General features: G+C 38.2%; 1 protein-coding gene across 6 annotated transcripts in view; it reads right to left on the bottom strand.

Moving 5' to 3' along the window:
• The window catches only part of LOC139117572 (SAC3 domain-containing protein 1-like), a 75,441-nt gene that overhangs the window by 37,948 nt on the left and 17,672 nt on the right, over window positions 1–19,821 (bottom strand). For 5 of the 6 annotated variants that reach the window (XM_070680801.1, XM_070680806.1, XM_070680803.1 and 2 more), the window contains 4 exons: window positions 17,221–17,283; window positions 10,660–10,788; window positions 4,412–4,573; window positions 1,165–1,319 (listed from right to left, as the gene is read on the bottom strand). In XM_070680801.1, the coding sequence (XP_070536902.1) occupies window positions 1,165–1,319; window positions 4,412–4,573; window positions 10,660–10,788; window positions 17,221–17,283 (509 nt within the window). The remainder of the gene's footprint in view (window positions 1–1,164; window positions 1,320–4,411; window positions 4,574–10,659; window positions 10,789–17,220; window positions 17,284–19,821) is intronic. The other variant, XM_070680804.1, reaches the window with a different exon arrangement.

Genomic DNA, 19,821 nt, shown 5'->3' with positions numbered 1-19,821 from the left:
GTAGACGGGCAGAATCAGTCCCGTCATTATTTTCAATTAAATTTTCATTGTATTCCATAATGGAAGAAACGACTAGTTCAATGATTACAATGGTGAAGTGTTGAATTTTTATTCATATATGTTTTTCTCTCTCAATTCATTCAGCAAACTTGATCTCCGTACCATCGGTCACATTGTGCAGTGCCTTGCATGAAGCTTTAATACAATCGACTGCCTCCGTCGTTAGTTTAGCTGTTCAAGACGTTTGTTTGCACGGCTCATTATAGTCGGAACAATCTGTAAACACTCACATATTTATATCTTTCCGGTATTTCACCCAACTTTCGCGCGTTTTTAGCTGAGTCTCCAGTTTCGATGGACCAGACCTTTTCGAAGAGCGTATGGTTTCTACGGACGCCACAGTAAAACTTGAGTAGATGTGGTTGAGCATGCGCGGTGGTGTGATTACGTTTCGTTTCGTGTGTCAACAAAGCTGACTTCTGGTCCGGACAAGAAGTCATTTTTTACTCCTTTTACTGTTAATCGTGAGCGGGCTGGGCATGCAAACCATGCGACTCAGTATTAATTATGGTCTACTTTCACATACTGAGGATGTCATTTTAATCAAAAATATGAAAAAAATGTTAAAAGTTACAAATACTGGGGCTTAAATGAATATCAGCTATCTGCTAAATCACATTATTTTTTACATTCTGAACACTTGGGTGGACTGTTGTTATGTTTTCATAAGAATTTTGTAACGATGGAAGGTGTTGATAGTGTTAGATATGATGCACTATTGAATGGAATGATCAATTTCCAATTGTATAAGTTACCATGTGTGTGATTTATCACGGATATAAATGAAGAAATTCATGTCATATTTAGTTTTCATTCACAGCATGTATGAGCATAGGTTTGTCTTCATTGTCCTTGCAGTACATTGGTAACTAGATTGGTGTATCATTAAACAAAACTGATGTTTATAAGCACCTCACATTACAATATGTTTGCGTCAATGAAAGAATCCATGTTCATGGATGAATGGATGTCAGGAACAAAACTTAGGAACCACATGTTTATGTACCTGTTTACATTCCTAGGAACTTTGTCTTCGAGGACTTCTCAAACTAACTCATGATTTGCAGTGAAAAGGCACCCACTGAATATTTATATATTTCTTACCTAGGTTATGTAGTAAATAGAGTGACTCAAACTCTGCTCTGTTCTCTGCCTTCTGACACTCATCATCATAGCAAATCAGTAACTTTTGCAAACATTGCTGAATATGAGAATTGTTAATATGAGGATCATAGGAATGTATTTGTTCATGATGAAGTCTGCAGTGAGAGAAAAACACATACAAAATTGGTGAGTTAAACCAGGGCTTGACAATTTTTTTACCAGTTCACTTGTCCGTCGGACAAGTGGATTTTCAATTTCACTTGTCCTCAAAAAAATTTTACTTGTCCTCCATTTGTAATAATCAGGACCAAAATACTTGCGACGAATTCCTTAGCGGCTTTCAGGGCTTTCTTATTTTGGTAATTTTCACTGATGTTGACGCCGATTTTTTTCAAAAGTTCACATTGAAGTAGCCCTGCATACGGTCTGTGTGTTCCTGGCGTTATACGGCGTCCACCACAAGAGGCCATATAACGCCGGGAACACACAGACCTGTACGCAGGGCTAACATTGAAGGTACATATCATACATCGGCTTCCCATGTTTGGCAAGCATAAATGCCGTCGTAAAAAGATTGGTCAGTTTCTGTCGCTGGTCGTCGTCATTTGGTTTGCGCATTGCGAGTGCATGCGATCGGGGTGTTGGCAAGTGAAACTGTATCAGGCTCAGCGGGACCCACAAAATTTCCACAATCATTGTCCCCGTCACGATCTCATCTGTCTCAAACAGTCCAAATGCGGTTGACTAAAACTCGTGAGACCTTATTGATTCAACGCGAAATATGTCGCATCCGTCAAGAAAAGCATTTCGCTTTCCCAGTGGTTAGGCAATGGCACAGTCCCCTGTGATCTATTCCGCTCTTGGACTATGCGCCCCATAGACGTGTGTACATGTCATATGCTTGAAAAAAACCAAGTCAGGAAATGAAATGGCTATTTCGTATAGGGATTGTGCCACCATGTCATCTTTGACGTTCGATTTTACCGTGAAAAGTAGCAAGTTCATCTATCATGTAACCGTCGATCGTTCCCTATCATTCTCAAAATTCATACCTGGTACTTAATTTGCTTCACAAACGCTCGTTTCGTGTGATTTTCGGCCAAATTCGACGGACACATCGCTAAAACATAAGCGTGAGCAACATTCCGGTCACGTCACAGTGGACGTTGGGCACCTCCACTTTACTAACGTTAGCGCCGCGTACCCATGAGGGGTGACTGGAAGGTTGTTCATGCCTTATGTTTTGGCGAGGTGTCTTCTGAACTCGGCCGAAAATCACATGAAAATTCACACCTGATACTTCATCTGCTTACAAAATGCTCATTTCCTGTGATTTTCCGCCGAGTTCGAGAGACACCTCGCCAAAACATAAGCGTGAGCAACATTCCAGTCATCCCTCATGGGTAGGCGGCGCCAACGTCAGTAAAGTGGAGGTACCCTAGAGGTGCCCGGAATGTTGCTCACGCTTATGTTTTGATGATGTGTCCGTCGAATTCGGCCGAAAATCACACGAAACAAGCGATTTTGAAGCAAATTAAGTACCAGGTATGAATTTTGAGAATGATAGGGAACGATCGATGGTTACATGATAGATGAACTTGCTAATTTTCACAGTGAAATCGGACACGGAATGTGACATGGCGTGGTTCTTATAGCCATTTTGTTTCCTGACTTGGGTTTTTTCTCGCTTATGTACACTCGTCTATGGGGCGAATAGTCCCAGAGCTGAATAGCTCACGAGTGACTGTGGCAATGGTGGGGTATTTGAGACACGACGTACAGAACATTTTGGAACCGTCATATTTCAACTAAGGCCACTGTGCTTTCCATTTCGGGAGATAACATCTACGGCGTTTTTCCTCATCATAACGCTTATGTTTAGATCTTTTGTCAGAAACATCGATCTAATCATCACATCGAGTCGTCGATTCTCAGACGATCCCACTAACGCTGGCCCTCGTGGCGCCGTCGTAAATCATCAGAACGTCGTTTCTCAGAGTTACACAATGCCCATCGTCGTAAACCACGCACCTCTTTACGGCAACAGCTTTGCTTGATTTTTGCATAGGTCTGCGGAGCGGAAATTACGCCCTGGCTCGCAAAAATGCACAATGCCTTGTTTGCGTTAGTGGAAATATTACCGTAAAATACTCATATTTACAGCGATCACTCCACAAACTATCTGCCAACAATGTTCGTCTACCTCGCGAGGCCGCAAAAATGATTTTGAAGTACTGCACGGTTGATTGCCGATAAGCAATATGATTGGGTTTTGCAATTTTTTATCTAATTTGTTGGGCGGAGCAGTAAGCATACAACAAAGTAACGCTGTTTACGCCAAATGTTAAGCGACTTTTTTAATTGGACGATGAAACAATTTCATGTCGATCATCGAAAAATTGCAACATTGTGTGAGTCGGCAAGTGAATCTCAGAAGAACGTCACAATTGTATCTAAAAAAGTCAGTGATTGACATTTATTTTGTGTGAACGACAACGCAAATCGGGCGACACTTGCACAAACCGCAACTTAGGTTCGCGTTGATTGCACCAGAAGTTGTATAAACAACTTGTCCGGCGGGCGACCAGATTTTATTTTTGACTTGCCCGAACGTAAATTTCACTTGTCCCGGGCGTGGGGCGATAGGAATTGTCAAGCCCTGGTTAAACTTTACCTCAAGTCATGGAAGAATAAAAACAATCTTTAACAAAGTAAAATGAATAACACTGCTGTATGCACTGGTAACTTTTCTACTAGCTGATAAATGTCAATCAATTGGTTACTTTATATGATACGCATGTTACAACTGTATCTTCACAAAACATTGCTGGGCAATATTGACAACAGCATTAGTGTATTTGTGTTTGTAATCAGTGAAAATTCCAGTGAATGACTCTTTTGATAGGGTTTTATGTAACCATGATGATGATGGATGATGATGATGTTTTTTGCCAAAATCTGAAGAAATTGTAAATGAACAGCGTTGTACAGATACCAAGGAACACTGTCAACAGAAATGAGTATCTACTCAACACAACTACTTCTCTTTCCTTTAATTTGCATATCCACAGATTGTAATCCCTAAAGGTTAGACAGATTTCTTTCATTGTTTTACTATGCTTTTCATTATACTGTATATCTTAATGGATGACTAGAAACAACATCTCAACTTTTTGTATATGGACTGACATGTGGGTTGATTATTGTGTACCACTGTTTCAATTCTACAGATTTGGCCTTCACTCACCTGTAGCCAGCATAGATGTAAAATCTAACGATTGGTTCCAGTAATTCAATGCAATGCACAGGTGATAGCTGTTGTAATACCATGTCTTGTCTTATACAGCGCATTCTATCAAACACAAAGTTGTATATTTCAAGCCATTTCACATCTTCCCTGGTCAGTAATCTTTATAGAAAACACATGAACAGACACCATAAACATTAATGCTCATTTTCTTTGTTATCTTTCAAATCACTGGTATTAGACCAAATCTACAGTCAGACCAAATCAACTTGTCAGACACAGTCAGACCCGACACACCAATCAGACCCATTCCACATTAGACTGTCAGTCGTGTTTGGCAAAACCACCCTACCTCCGGTGGAAAAACCATAATAACATTAATAGTAATAATAAAAATCACGTCAATGACACTGCAGCTCCTCTAGTGTGAGGCCAGGTTAGGTATTTAGTGGTTGGCATGGAATTGTTGGCAAGTAATAGATGATATAGCGGCATGAGGTAGGATATGGACCAAAAGAACCTCAAGGATGACTAAATATATGAATGATCAATCAGAAAAATTTTACAGTAAAACTTCCTATAGATAATTCAGTAATGCAGAAATAAGAAATAACAATCTGAAAATAGTAATGACGCACTTCTTTGACCTGAGTGCAAGTGAAATGTACAACCTGGTGTCTGTTATTTCAGGCAGTATTGAGATGAAACTCCACAAAAGTTGACCAGACTATTCAATAGCAAGTTTAAGAGAAATAAAAACAGTACTAATCTACAGTGACACGTGTTAAAAGAAATAAGTTATTGTGGTCAAAGGGACAAAGTCTGCCATTTTTCATGAATTTTGTTTGATGCAAGATACTTCTTATATTGTTTGACATGTTGAAAGATACTGAATAAATGGGTGACCATGCATATATCAGACCCCGGTTTTAGACAAATAAATAAAACCATCACAAAAATGAATTAATGGTCATGACCATTAATTCATTTTTGCGATGGTTTCATGTATCGTGTCTAAAACCGGGGTCGAATGTATGCATGGTAAACCATTCATTATCTTTCAACGTGTCAAACAAAATAAGTAGTATCTTGTATCAAACAAAATTCATGATAAAATGGCTGACTTTGTCCCTTTAAATACACTCTGAAGTAAACATTTCACTGTCTTTTAACACTGACTTGTACCGGAGTTTTCTGATAATGGGCCCAGGGCGTTTATTCAAAAATTGGGTAAATCGTCAGGGGCATACCTGGAGCTTAATAAATGCTAAAGAGCGTTAATTTGGTAGAGTAACAACACCCACTGAGTAGTCACAAAAGCTTGTATTTGAGTTGAAGCTTATACCGGTACAGTGACAAATAAAGAGTAAGATGTTGCAGAACACCCACAGCAAATGCTGACAAGTCCACCTGCACCTCACAAGGAAACATGTTACACTTTCTCTCTGATCTGTGAATGACCTAGACAACACACAGTTTGCAGTTTTTTCAGTACAGTAGGGTGTCTAATGTAACTGGCTACAGTCAGGTAGCCAGAAGCCTTAATATTTTTATTTTGTTTGCCACACAATAGTCATTTTATGACAGCTCATTGATAAATGAGGCAAACCCCTTTCACCACCCAAACCCATTGTTATCAATGGTGATCTTGGACCTGTTTACAGGGAACTGGGGGTGAACAGGTTAAGTCTGTTTACATTCCCAATCTTGAAGTAACCGGTGTTGTCTTGCTTTGAGTGATTTACTGTTACAACAGATGGTAAACTCATTACAAATGACTACAGAAACCCCTACACTTCCATGATATGATCCATCAGGCAATGCAACATATCCATATCACATGAGGCCATGAGGAGCTATACCATGATGCAACCAGGTATCACACACACCTGGTGCACACAGAGCAAGCTAACACAAAGCGATTTGAGCCAATTTGCATATTTTCAATAAATCAAAATGAAAAATAGATAGTTTACCATATATAATGTTGCATCTGCACACCAAATATCAAGTCTGTAAGTACTGCAGTTGTCAAAATATTTGAGCAGAATGGCATCTAGATGATCTAGACAAACAGTTTACTACATACATACATATGTATGTATGTTCACTATATATGTATGTATGTATATATCAACTATAGTCTATAGTAGCTAAAAACTGAGAACACACTTTTGCTCGTTTGATGCATAGGAATGCCGTCCCTACTCTTCCAGGCATCATTGATAAAACCAGATATGAACTGTAAATGCTCACGTGTTTCATTATATATTGCAGTTATGTGTAAATTTGAACCTTTGCCACATGTTTGCAACTTCATTGAAATAATTATGATCAACATAATAAACAATATTCACCACAGATTAACTCTATAGGTCATTAAGTATTCAAATATGTAATTAACTGAAATAAAAATAATTGATTTCTTTGACTGCTATCATTGTATCACCACTTTATATAGCAAGTGTAATTAATTGCCTTTGGTCAAGTCCTTCAAACTATATATTCCAAACTTTGAAAGCTCATTAGATATGCAAACTATAAATTAGCTGACATGAAAACTTAAGTGCGAAATGATTCCCATATTGGTATAACCAGGTATAATCATCAATGTACATAGCATGTTATGGCATAAGTTGGCAACTTTGATCAAATAAATCCAAGTATATATCCCTAATTAGGAAAGTTAATTAAATACACACATTAGGAATTGGCTGAAGCAAAAATGCTTAATGCTTTTCAATAATGTTAGCCTACATAATAGTATCTTTAACGTACATAGCAAGTTTCATCAATTTTGGTTATGTAAAGTCGAATATATTCCCTAATTTCAAAATTCATTAAATATGCAAATTAGGAGCTGGATGAAGTAAAATGCTTAATGACTTTCAATAATGTCGTATCGTAGCATCTTTAATGTACATAGCAAGTTTTGTCAACTTTTTGTTTATTCAATACAGATAAATATCCCTGATTATGAAAGTTCATTAAATATGCAAATAAGGAATTGGCTGAAGTTTAAATGCTTAGTGACTTTCAATAATGTTCTATCATAGTATCTTTAATGTGCATAGCCAGTTTCATCAACTTTGGTCACGTCAAATCAGATAAATACCCCTAATTAGGAAAGTTCATAAAATATGCAAATTAGGAATTGGCTGATGTAAAAATGCTGAATTACATTTAATAATGTTTTATCATAGTATCTTCAATGCACATAGCAAGTTTCATCAATTTTGGTCATGTAACTTCAATATATATCCTTAATTTCAAAAATTCATTAAATATGCAAATTGGGATTTGGATGTAGTAAAAATGCTTAATGACTTTCAATAAGGTTAAATCATAGTGTCTTCAATATGCATACCAAGTTTCATCAATTTTGATCGAGTAAATTCAGATATATACTCCTAATTAGGAAATTTCATTAAACATGCAAATTAGTAATTATCTTTCACGTCACCCCTTAATATCTTTCAAAGCTGATATATCTTGGTGTGATCAACATTTGTAGCGAATCTCATCAAATTGTGTGTGGTAGTTGTCAATATATATCAGTCTTTTCTAAAATCATTAATTATGCAAATGAGCAAAAAGTAAGCAAGCCACACCCACCAAAAACTAATCAGTTCTTGCCATTTGCAAACTAAATCTATGTACCAGATTTGATTCTGATCTGATGAGCCGTTTTTGAGATATTGAATACACAGACAGACAGAAGGACAGACAGACAGACAGACAGACAGACACACAGACAGACAGACATCGCTGCGACATATGCCCACGTGTGTCAACACGTGAGCAAAAAAACAGAGAGATGTCCAAACATATCTATAAATAGTTCAAAAAATAAAAACTCAACCATAATTTTTCAATGATATCAATCTTTGGATAGAATAATGCCATAAAGATCTGAAAAATAGCGTGAAGAACACTGAAGTTCCTCAAGTGTGATTCCAGTTGAAGTAGTTGGTTGTTGGTAAGCAGTAATTGACTTTGAGGCATGGGGTTGGGATATGGGATACACAAGATTTGTGTTAGATACATTTAATTGTATATACAGCATGATTCGGCTCATTAATATAAGTTGCATACACTAACACCAATCTGTCCTGATGGAGTACGTGGCAGTTTATTATCAGGCGACTAGTAAAGTGAGTAAGCGCCATTTACTGCATTGGAATGCAGGTGAGCCACCGTAATTTCTCTGTCAGCACTCTAGTGAAAATTGCTTCATTGTGTTTTTCAACATTTACATTTGTAGTATACAAGTGAATTGCATTTTCACATTGATCTGCTTGACCAGGAAATTCGTTAGCCTTTTGCTGAAGTAGGTTTATATCTTCTTGTGTATACTGGCCAACTCTGAGATGATTAAGTAATTCTGCAAAATGTTTATCATCTTTCTGTCGCATAATATCTGTCAGTTCATGCACTGTAAAGTACTCTTTCCAGAGGTTTATTGATAAAGGGCCATATCCCTGGTATAGATCTTTAAAAATCCATCCATCCATGACAGGTTTGAGTCGCAACATATCACCTACAGAGACTTTTGACACACCACCAAATATCTTTATTTCCTTTGATTTCTTGAAGACAGAGATTAATACAATTGAATAAACTGTTACCAACCATGCTAAGTTCATCAATGATGACAACTGATAAATTCATATATTTTGTTTGTAGAGTGTTTAATTTGTCAATGTGTGATGGTTTATAATGAAAACCTTGACTTGCTGGTATTTTAAAAGCAGAATGAAATAAAGCTGCAAATCAGCGATGACCGGGTTTTGAGACATCCTAGTGCACAGGGACAATAGACAAATAAATATACAAAGAAGATGAAAGGCTACAGTAGTATTTGTGAAATTGAGGTCAAAGGTCATTGAGGTCATGTGACATTTTGTCAAAAAAAAATTGTATCCCATAGTTATCCCTATATACCAAAAATCAGACTTCTAGCTCTATTGGCTTGCCCAGAATTAGATATGTGCATAATTAATAAGGTAAAGGATATGGCACCATAAGGGCTCCCATCATAACAAATATGAAGGGTTTAGCACTTGTGGTTACTGAGTTATGGCCATATATGTAAATTTTGGTCAAAGGTCATCCAGGTCACTTAATATTTGTCAAAAAAATTGTATCTCATAGTTATCCCTATATACCGAAAATCAGACCTCCAGCTCTATTGGTTTGTCCAGAATTAGATATGTGCATAATTAATGAGGTACAGGATGTGTCATTATTAGGTGTCCGATCATACCAAATATGAAGGGTATAGCTCTTGTGGTTACTGAGTTATGGAGGAATATGTATATTTGAGGTCAAAGGTCATCAAGGTCACATGACATCGAGTCAAAAAAATTGTATCCCATAGTTATTCCTATATACCAAAAATCAGACCTCCAGCTCTATTGGCTTGCCCAAAATTAGATATGTACATAATTAATGTACATGTTGTGGCGTCATAAGGTCTCCCATCATACCAAATATGAAGGGTGTAGCGCTTGTGGTTACTGAGTTATGGACATATATGTATATTTGGGGTCAAAGGTCAGCAAGGTCATGTGATATTTTGTCAAAAAAATTGTATCCCAGAGTTATCCCTACGTACCAAAAATCAGAGGTCTAGCTCTATCAGTAAGCCCAGAATTAGGTATGTGCATAATTCATGAGGTACAGGAAGTAGCTGGTCATGTGACATCTGGTCGAAAAACTTTGCTCCCATAGTTATCCCTATGTACCAAAAACACATTGAAGTTGACAGCCAGTTAATTGGCCCCAACATGCACCAGTTTATCACATGACACATGGACACACAGACGGAAGTTAATTGGCCAAATCTTGACAGAAGGAAGTAAAAGTTGACGCCGCCATACTGTTTTCAATTCTAATAGCTCCTCAGTATGTAAAACTCAGGAGCTAAAAAAACTGCAAAATCTGTTTTTTTTTAATTATCGCATGGAAGTAACTGCGAACGGGGATAAAATCCATGCATATGCATAAAGCCTCAATTTATAGCTCGTGGCAAGCTTTAGTCATATTTGTAATTGTGCCCTCTGTGGTGGAAGTGTTCTCTGTGTGTACAAATTGTGTTACATCATGGGATAAACCACATATACAGCTATAGCTTACCATAGCTAAATAAGGGTTAAGGCCTAAATGGGCCTCAGTAAAGGGTGTCAATTAATATTTGGCATTTCCTTTTTCGTCATGAGAACATAATTTGAGAATGAAATTTGTACCTGTTAACAAGATATTTAACAGTTTTCATCAGTACATTTGGTGGCCTGAGTTCCTCTTCAGAAGGCTCTGCCTTACCAGCTGCAGATCTGCAATACTCCTTTACCATTCTTTCAGGATCTGCCTTGGGTCTTGCATGTTCAAGAGTTAAACCAAATCAATTACTAAGATACAATAATTCAATCAAATTCAAATGAATTTGATCATATGATATAAATTTCACAGGAAACCTTTGTAATCTGATATGTTGTGGATTAATTGCCTCCAAAGTCATTTCAGAACTAAAATATTGCCTGACACAATTGTCTACGAAACTCATTCAAGAATTTCCTGTTTAATTCTTCAATTTTTGACTTATGTACTCCCGTAAATAATTAGTTCCCTGAATGAACCACAGGATTTACACAATCATACATGTACTTGAAATCATCTTTGACATTATAATGGTCAACAGTTTTGTGTCACATATGTTAGCATATACTTGACAATACAGTGGCCCAAAACTACCTGTTCTCCGTATTTAAAGTCTGCGTCGCTTCGATTGTTTTTCTCTCACATATGTCTCCGCATTCAAAGTCTGCGTCGCATTCAATTTTTTTTCTCTCACATAAGCTTATGTCTCCGCATTCAAAGTCTGCGTCGCATTCAATTTTTTTTCTCTCACATATGTCTTCGCATTCAAAGTCTGCGTCGCATTCAATTGTTTTTCTCTCACATGTCTCCGCATTCAAAGTCTGCGTCGCATTCAATTGTTTTTCTCTCACATATGTCTCCGCATTCAAAGTCTGCGTCGCATTCAATTTTTTTTCTCTCACATATGTCTCCGCATTCAAAGTCTGCATCGCATTCAATTTTTTTTCTCTCACATATGTCTCCGCATTCAATTGTTTTTTCTCTCACATATGTCTCCGCATTCAAAGTCTGCGTCGCATTCAATTGTTTTTCTCTCACATATGTCTCCGCATTCAAAGTCTGCGTCGCATTCAATTTTTTTTCTCTCACATATGTCTCCGCATTCAAAGTCTGCATCGCATTCAATTTTTTTTCTCTCACATATGTCTCCGCATTCATTGTTTTTTCTCTCACATATGTGTCCGCATTGAAAGTCTGCGTTGCAGTCAATTGTTTCTCTCTTAGATGGGCCACAGGCGGCCCAAACACTATTAATAAGTTTATTATTGAGTTTTTCTCAGTTTTCTATCAGTTCTTCTCCCTTTCTTCACGCTCTGACTGATCGTAGTAAATAAAAAGAAATTACTTTATAGCCTAACCTAGCCTCTTGACTCTTTATTTATTTTACACCCCATTACAAGGATGTTTATCTCTCATATACACACATCTTGTAATTAATTAGTCAACATGACTAATTATGCTAATCCGTGGACTTATCAGGGATTTTATAGGTTAGCCAACATCGCGAAAGATAGGAAAGGTTACTAAAACTCCTTTTTCATTTACATCTCTATCTTTCCAATGTTGACCAACCCTTGATAAGTCCACGGATTAGCATAATTAGTTGTGTTGACTAATTAATTACAAGATGTGTATATGAGAGATAAACATCCTTGTAATGGGGTGTAAAATAAATAAAGAGTCAGGTGGCTATAGGTTAGGCTATATAGTCATTTATTTTATTTACTACGATCAGTCAGAGCATGAAGAAAAGGAGAGGGACTGACAGTGACAGAGAAAACTGAGAAAAACTCAATAATAAGCTTTATTAATAGTGATTGGGCCGCCTGTGGATGGTCGCCGCAGTCAATGATTTTGTCACCAACACATGAAGGCGCTGGCAAGTTTTGGTGAGCGTGACCCTCGCTCCATGACCCATGATTGCATCCGGAAAAAGTATCACTCTTTTAGTGTTCGTGATCGCGAAAAGCTCATTTTTGAAGGTAAGTGACAAAGTTATTCATTGTATTGTAAGCTTATGGGGTTAATGATCTAGCCAAGGGGGTACGCTGCTCACCAGTATGGGACGCATCCTATGGGTCCCACATAGCGTCCGAATGTAAAACGGCAGCCCGTCCCACAACTGCCAATACATCCAGGGCTAGACGGTGGCTAGATCATTAACCCCATAAGCTTACAATACAATGAATAACTTTGTCACTTACCTTCGAAATCAATGAGCTTTTCGTGATCACGAACACTGAAAGAGTGATACTTTTTCCGGATGCAATCATGGGTCATGGAGCAAGGGTCACGCTCACGAAAACTTGCCAGCGCCCTCAGGTGTTAGTGACAAAATCACTGACTGCGACGCCCATCTAGGAGAGAAACAATTGAATGCGATGCAGAATTTGAATGCGGAGACATATGTGAGAGAAAAAAATTGAATGCGACGCAGACTTTGAATGCGGAGACATATGTGAGAGAAAAAAAATTGAATGCGACGCAGACTTTGAATGCGGAGACATAAGCTTGTGTGAGAGAAAAAAAATAGCGTCAATGACACTGTAGCTCCCATCCTGGACTAATATTTAGTGTTTGTTCTCTGGTCAGATATTTGAACATGTGTGAAAGGGATAAAGTGCATGAAGTGAAAATACTTAAATGTAATGTACTGGAGACAGTGGAATATGTTTAACCCTTTTCCTGCCAAGTCGGTGAAAATCCGCTTGAAATTCGGTGTAGCCAGAATCTAAGCACTGGTGACCGTTATTCTACAACCCGGTGGAAATCGGGCCCTTTTTGGGTACCCCTTTCCTGCCAAGTCGACGGCACTACGTTTTGCTATCCCCTGTGCGTTAGGGGTCATCCGAGGAGAGGTTTTCTGACAAGGAACGCCTTTTCCCCTCGAAATGGGTTCGCGGGAGTCGATAGACAGGGAAAGGTGCAGAAACCTGTCTGCCAGTCCCCCACACCCGAGGGGGGCTGGGTTTTTTTTACCGCTTTTTAGTGGACTTGGCAGGATAGCATGGTGACGTTTTCTGGCGGAGTTGGACGTACTTGGCTGCCTGGCACTATACAGATTGCTGCCGAACTTGACCAACTCGGCAATGCTAATCTAGAAGGCTACCTCTTGCAAACGACTTGGCAGATGGTGCCGATGGTGCGAGACGAAAGTCACTTATTCAGTTGTGCGTGACTGAAAATGAGAACGTATTTTTGACGGGACGGCTCGACTTGTTCCTCTGATGGAACGGATATGAACGACTCGGAAATACCATTACAAACTGGTGTCCGACGTACTAAGCTGGGCTTCAGCTCTGCAAGTTCAAGTCAGGCAACGTCCTTCACCGCCTTGGCCGTGCCATTCAATGGACGTAGCTTTGGATTTTTTATTTATTCCATCGTCCGAAGTATTGGCTCTGGTTTGCAGGCAAACGTATCCTCTTGCCGACGCATTGGTAACTATGTACGCTGTTTGCGTACAGAGAATTCAAAAGGGGACATAAGGTCAATGCTACTTGGATACCGCCTGCACTTAGCAGGCACTGCTTTTGTTATGGAAACCAGCTAGCAGTACAATATGGCTGCCAGGCATGTGGACACGTCGATGGCTAGAACAATGGAAGCATGTTGCGTTGTACCCGTGCATCGCAAAGTGAACTGAAGACTTGGGTGTAGTGACTGGTTATCACTGTTTAGCTGCAGCCCAAGCCATGTCGGTACAAACCCGTACCTGACTGAGGACCACTCGATTAAGTCAGTAATGAACGGTAACACTCGTAAACCAACTCCCAACTGGGCTGGCTAAACTACGTGGAGCTGTGCTTCAATGGCTCAGCCATGTCGTTAATACAACGGCAAAAATAGTTGTTTTTGTGCTACACTGCCAAGTCGTTGAAGGTACGTATTCAATTGACCCTACCCTGGGGAAACAGGACAGGTTTGCCGGTGCTGCTGCACCCCTAGCACGACCCTCAGGGTCTCTGACTAACAGACGAGTGAGGTGATGTTTGTGCCTAGCGGACGTGCGTAATACTGAAGGAGTTTATTTCCGAAAAAATAAACATGAAACGGCAATAAAATGACGCACTCCCAGGGGCAAACAAAGCCGGTGACCTCAATTTTTTTCTGCAGTAACCCTTGAGCTCCTTCCCCTGTCTACGGGCATGTAGAAATTATCGAAGTCTAACACGTATAAGTACGGATAAAACTACCCTGAAATGGGCGATTTTCTGCCAAAATGCCTGGCAGGATAGCGTGCAGGAGAGCCAATCTTTTGCAGGCACATATTATGGGGCCGTTTTCTACTGACTTGGCAGGATAACGGACAAGGACGCTCGGCAGGAAAAGGGTTAATGTATTTATTCAGAATATAAAATGGAAAAAATACAGAATTAGAAATATCGAATACTGTCATACAACCATTAACTCAACAAGTCATTGACAATGACATAGTCCCCACTTGTAATAGGAGTATTAGTCTTGATGGGGCAGGGAAATGTGGTCATTAAGAAGTATCACTGGAGTGTATATGTTGAGATCTATGGGCACATAGGTCTATGTCGTTGTTCCCAATGTGAAACACATGAGGCATGTCTAAGTTATGGTTCTAAATCGGGAAAAAAGATCAGACCTCTAGCAGTATTGGCCAGTCAAGAAGTACATATGCACATAATAAATGAGGTACAAGATGTGACATCTTAAGGTCTAATATCTTATCAAAATTGGAGGGTATAGAACTTGTGGTTACTGAGATATGCATATATATGTATAATCAAGGTCAAAGGTCATCGAGGTCACATGACATTTTGAAAAAAAAATTATATTGCTAATTAATCCCTATATGCCAAAAAATCAGACCTCTAGCTCTATTTGCTTGCCCAGAATTAGATGTGTGCATAATTAATGAGGTAAAGCGTGTGTTGTCATAAGGTCTCCCATCCTACTAAATACAAAGGACATAGCACTTGTGGTTACTTCTTTATTGACATAAACATATATTTTAGGTAAAAGGTCATCGGGGTCACATGACATTTGGTCAAAAAATTTCTCTCCTATAGTTATCCCTATATACCAAAATTCAGACATCCAGCTCTATTGGCTTGCTCAAAATTAGATATGTGCATAATTAATGAGGTACAGTATGTGGTGTCATAAGGTGTCCAATCATACCAAATATGAAGGGTGTAGCACTTGTGGTTACTGAGTTATGGACAAATATGTATATTTGAGGTCAAAGGTCACCGAGGTCATGTGACATTTTGTCAAAAAAATTGTATTGCTAAGTTATCCCTATATACCAAAAAACAGACCTCTAGTTCTATTGGCTCGCTCAAAATTAGATATGTGCATAATTAATGAGGTCCAATATGTGTCATCATAAGGTGTCCCATCATACCATATATGAAGGGTGTAGCACTTGTGGTTACTGAGTTATGGACAAATATGTATATTTGAGGTCAAAGGTAACCGAGGCCACGTGATATTTTGTCAAAAAAAATTGTATTGCAAAGTTATCCCTATACCAAAAATCAGACCTCTAGCTCTATTGGCTCGCTCAAAATTAGATATGTGCATAATTAATGAGGTACAATATGTGGCGTCATAAGGTGTCCCATCATACAATATATGAAGGGTGGTAGCACTTGTGGTTACTGAGTTATGGACAAATATGTATATTTGAGGTCAAAGGTCATCGAGGTCACTTGACATTTTGTCAAAATATCCGAGATATCTGCGTGAACGGATGGACTCACCAATGGACGAACAGACGGACATGACCCAATCTATAAGCCCGCTGGACTTCATCAGTTGGGACTAAAAATTGTGTCACTGCATCCTTTTTGCAATATGAATACGATGAGAAATTAATTTTATTTTTTGTGGCCTTATACATGGGAGTCTATGGAGATCTGCCTTATACATGGGAGTCTATGGACGTGTAAACTAAAAATATGCAAATTTCACCATGATTTGCCCAAATTTGGGAAAGGTCACTCCTATGCACTTCCATACCAAGTTTCAAATCAATCGGACTTGTGGTTTCAGAGGATTTTTTGACCAAAAATGGGAGAAAATTACAAAAAAATTCATGAAAATAGCAAGTCCAAGATACTGACCCAACATGTGCACAATCATTTCAGGTCAGCCCAAAGTACTTACATGCTAATTTTTCATGTAATCTGCTCAGTGGTTATTGAGTTTTTCAATTTTGACTGTTTTTACATTTTTTCACTTAATTTGCATATTTTTGGCAATGACAACTTCACTTGAACAAAATCTCATCTACAGCCCATCATCCATGTACACACAAAATATCAAGATGAAATGTGCAGCGGTTTTGGAGTTTTTGATGTTGACGGACAGACATACAGACATACAGACACACAGACATACATACATACAGACAGTTCCCTAGCCTATAAGAATGGCTTCCATTGCCATATATACATATGGCTATGGGAGCTAAAAATTGAATGCGACGCAGACTTTGAATGCGGAGACATATGTGAGAGAAAAACAATTGAATGCGACGCAGACTTTGAATGCGGAGACATATGTGAGAGAAAAAAAATTGAATGCAACGCAGACTTTAAATGCGGAGAACAGGTAGTTTTGGGCCACCATATGACAAAGTCTCTTTTTTCGAACATAATAAGAAACCTCACCTCTGATCTCTCCGTGTTCCTGGCACCATTTCAAATGGATGTATCCTGCGTTGCTTTTCTCTGCTGCGGGTGTGGTGAATGAACAAAAGTTGTATATTTCTCCAACTAAACCAATTATATCGTAGATGATGCACAATTGCTATACAACAACTAAGCTTCAGTAATAACATGTAGATTTGGGGTATTAAAATATGTGAATGCACAGACGGAGTTACACACTGAACATTTGTCCATGCATTCAGGAGCTAGTTTGAATTTATTTAAAAATATGTTGTTTGTGCATGTAACTTAACATTATAAAATCTAGTTAAAAGGAAGTACCCATTTGGTTTTGTGATACCTTGAAGGTTTGTGGGAAAAATGTAAATCAGAAAGTACAGAAAAATGTTGCCTCATAGCCGGAGCAATGATCCTCTTAATTAAAGTTTTCCTCGGCCCTACATTACATTGACCATGGCTCAAGATTGAGGGAGATATGCTCTCCATTAGATAAAATGTATGAAATGGATGATGCCATATGACTCTGTGACAAAATGTCCCACATTTTACTGGACAATTAGGGACTGGTCAGTTTCTTTGGCCTGGGGGGGGGTTGGATTCATGGGGGGGTGGTTTCACCCTGTTTTTGACTTTGGTGATAGGGCGGGGTCACCATGTTTTTGAAATGCCCAATAGGGGGGTCAGTGTGTTCTTGAATTTTGACACAGGATCATCATTGCCTAACATGCATCGCGTCAGCCACAAATTTCATCATTCAGTTGCATTTTTCGGCGCGCCTTTCGGGCGTGTAACTTTAATAATCAGATATATTTTTCAACACATATCAATTATTAACATATCAAGCATACATGTATCAGAGATATCTGTATGTTCAATATTTTTCAGCGTGCCCTTTGAGCTCATTACTTTAATATACATGTATCAGACATTTTTCAACACGCCCTTCAGGTGCATGACTTTAATATACAAGACATATATATCAGAGATATCAGGATGTTTCATATTTTTCAGCGTGTCCTTCGAGCCCCATACTTTAATAAATCAGAGATATATGTCAGAGATATCTTTATATATGTTTGTTAAGTGAAAGTGTACCATATATATATATATATATATATATATATATATATATATATATATATATATATATATATATATATATATATATATATATATATATATATATATATATATATATATATATATATATATATATATATATTACCGTACTCGTCCGAGTATAAGCCCCCGGTTCGGCAACACTAAACAGCGGTAAAACTAGGGTAGGGGCTTATACTCGAGCAACCCCATGTATCTGGCATGGACGCTTAATTTGTGCTAATTTTATGCACGATTTTTTTCAACACCACTCGATCTTTCTATCGCTTTCAAAAAGTGACATTTTGGTGGAATTTCAGCGTCAAAAAAAACCCCAAACTTGAAACAAAGACGTCATATGTATGCCCTAATGTGAACAGGCATGCATTGCCCACACGGAAAGGCAACTCAATATTCCAATATCAAACTGTCTACATCTTGTGAAAACAACAACATAGCAGTAAAAATTGTAATAGTCACCAGAAAAAGTCTTCACAAATGAAAGGATAATTGCTTCAAACAAAAGAAACTGCATGTTTCAAGCATGAAAACATCGTGGCCGTGAATGAAAATAAACAATGGCGGACGTGAGTGAGACTATTCTATTTAGGCGACGGGGGTGTGCAGGGTCAAAGAATCAAGATAGTACTGGAAAAACGTGTCATTTTCCTTACGATATTGTCAAGGGAACTCCAGTTTCCCATTGTTTTAACATCTTTTAATAGTTTCTTTATTATCTAAAAGTAATTTTACCAAGGTAAATGACCAAATATACTCTCCTAACCTTTCTGTATTTGAGTTACACTAGGGTAGGGGCTTATACACGGATGTAATGCATTTTCTAAAATCCTCTAAAATCAGTAGGGGGGCTTATACACGAGCAGGGCTTATACTCGGACGAGTACGGTATATATATATATATATATATATATATATATATATATATATATATATATATATATATATATATATATATATAATATATATATATATATAGTATATATATATATATATATATATATATATATATATATATATATATATATATATATATATATATATATATATATATATATATATATATATACATACACAGTGTTCTTCCAAGGCCGTTTAACAGGATCGGCCCCAATCCTTTATTTTTTTCACCCGATCCTTTATTTTTCATGCCGATCCTGTTTCATGTCCGCTGATTCTCTTTAAATGTGGCTGAAGACCTATTGTTTCTCGGCGGCGATTTTGTCACTTTCATTTCAGCTAGCGTATCAAGTGTGAAATGGTTCTAATGTGGCGATAACATGACGTGCCAGATGACTAAAAGGTTTATTCCATCGCCAAAATGTGTGAACTGGTTAGACTGTTCTCCTTTCATGTCGATGCTTTACAGGGGTTTCATTATGTTTTGAAGTAGGGGGCCAGAATGAAAAAGTAGGCAGCTTGCAGCTGCCATGACCACAAAGCGGTCGTTGTGGGGGAGGGGGTGTTCCCCCTCCGAGCCGAAGG

This window comes from Ptychodera flava, chromosome 18, assembly GCF_041260155.1.
Source record: "Ptychodera flava strain L36383 chromosome 18, AS_Pfla_20210202, whole genome shotgun sequence".
NCBI classification, from domain to species: Eukaryota; Metazoa; Hemichordata; class Enteropneusta; family Ptychoderidae; genus Ptychodera; species Ptychodera flava.
The sequence above is the reverse complement of the archived record's forward strand: the minus strand, read 5'-3'. Positions and strand labels throughout refer to the sequence as shown.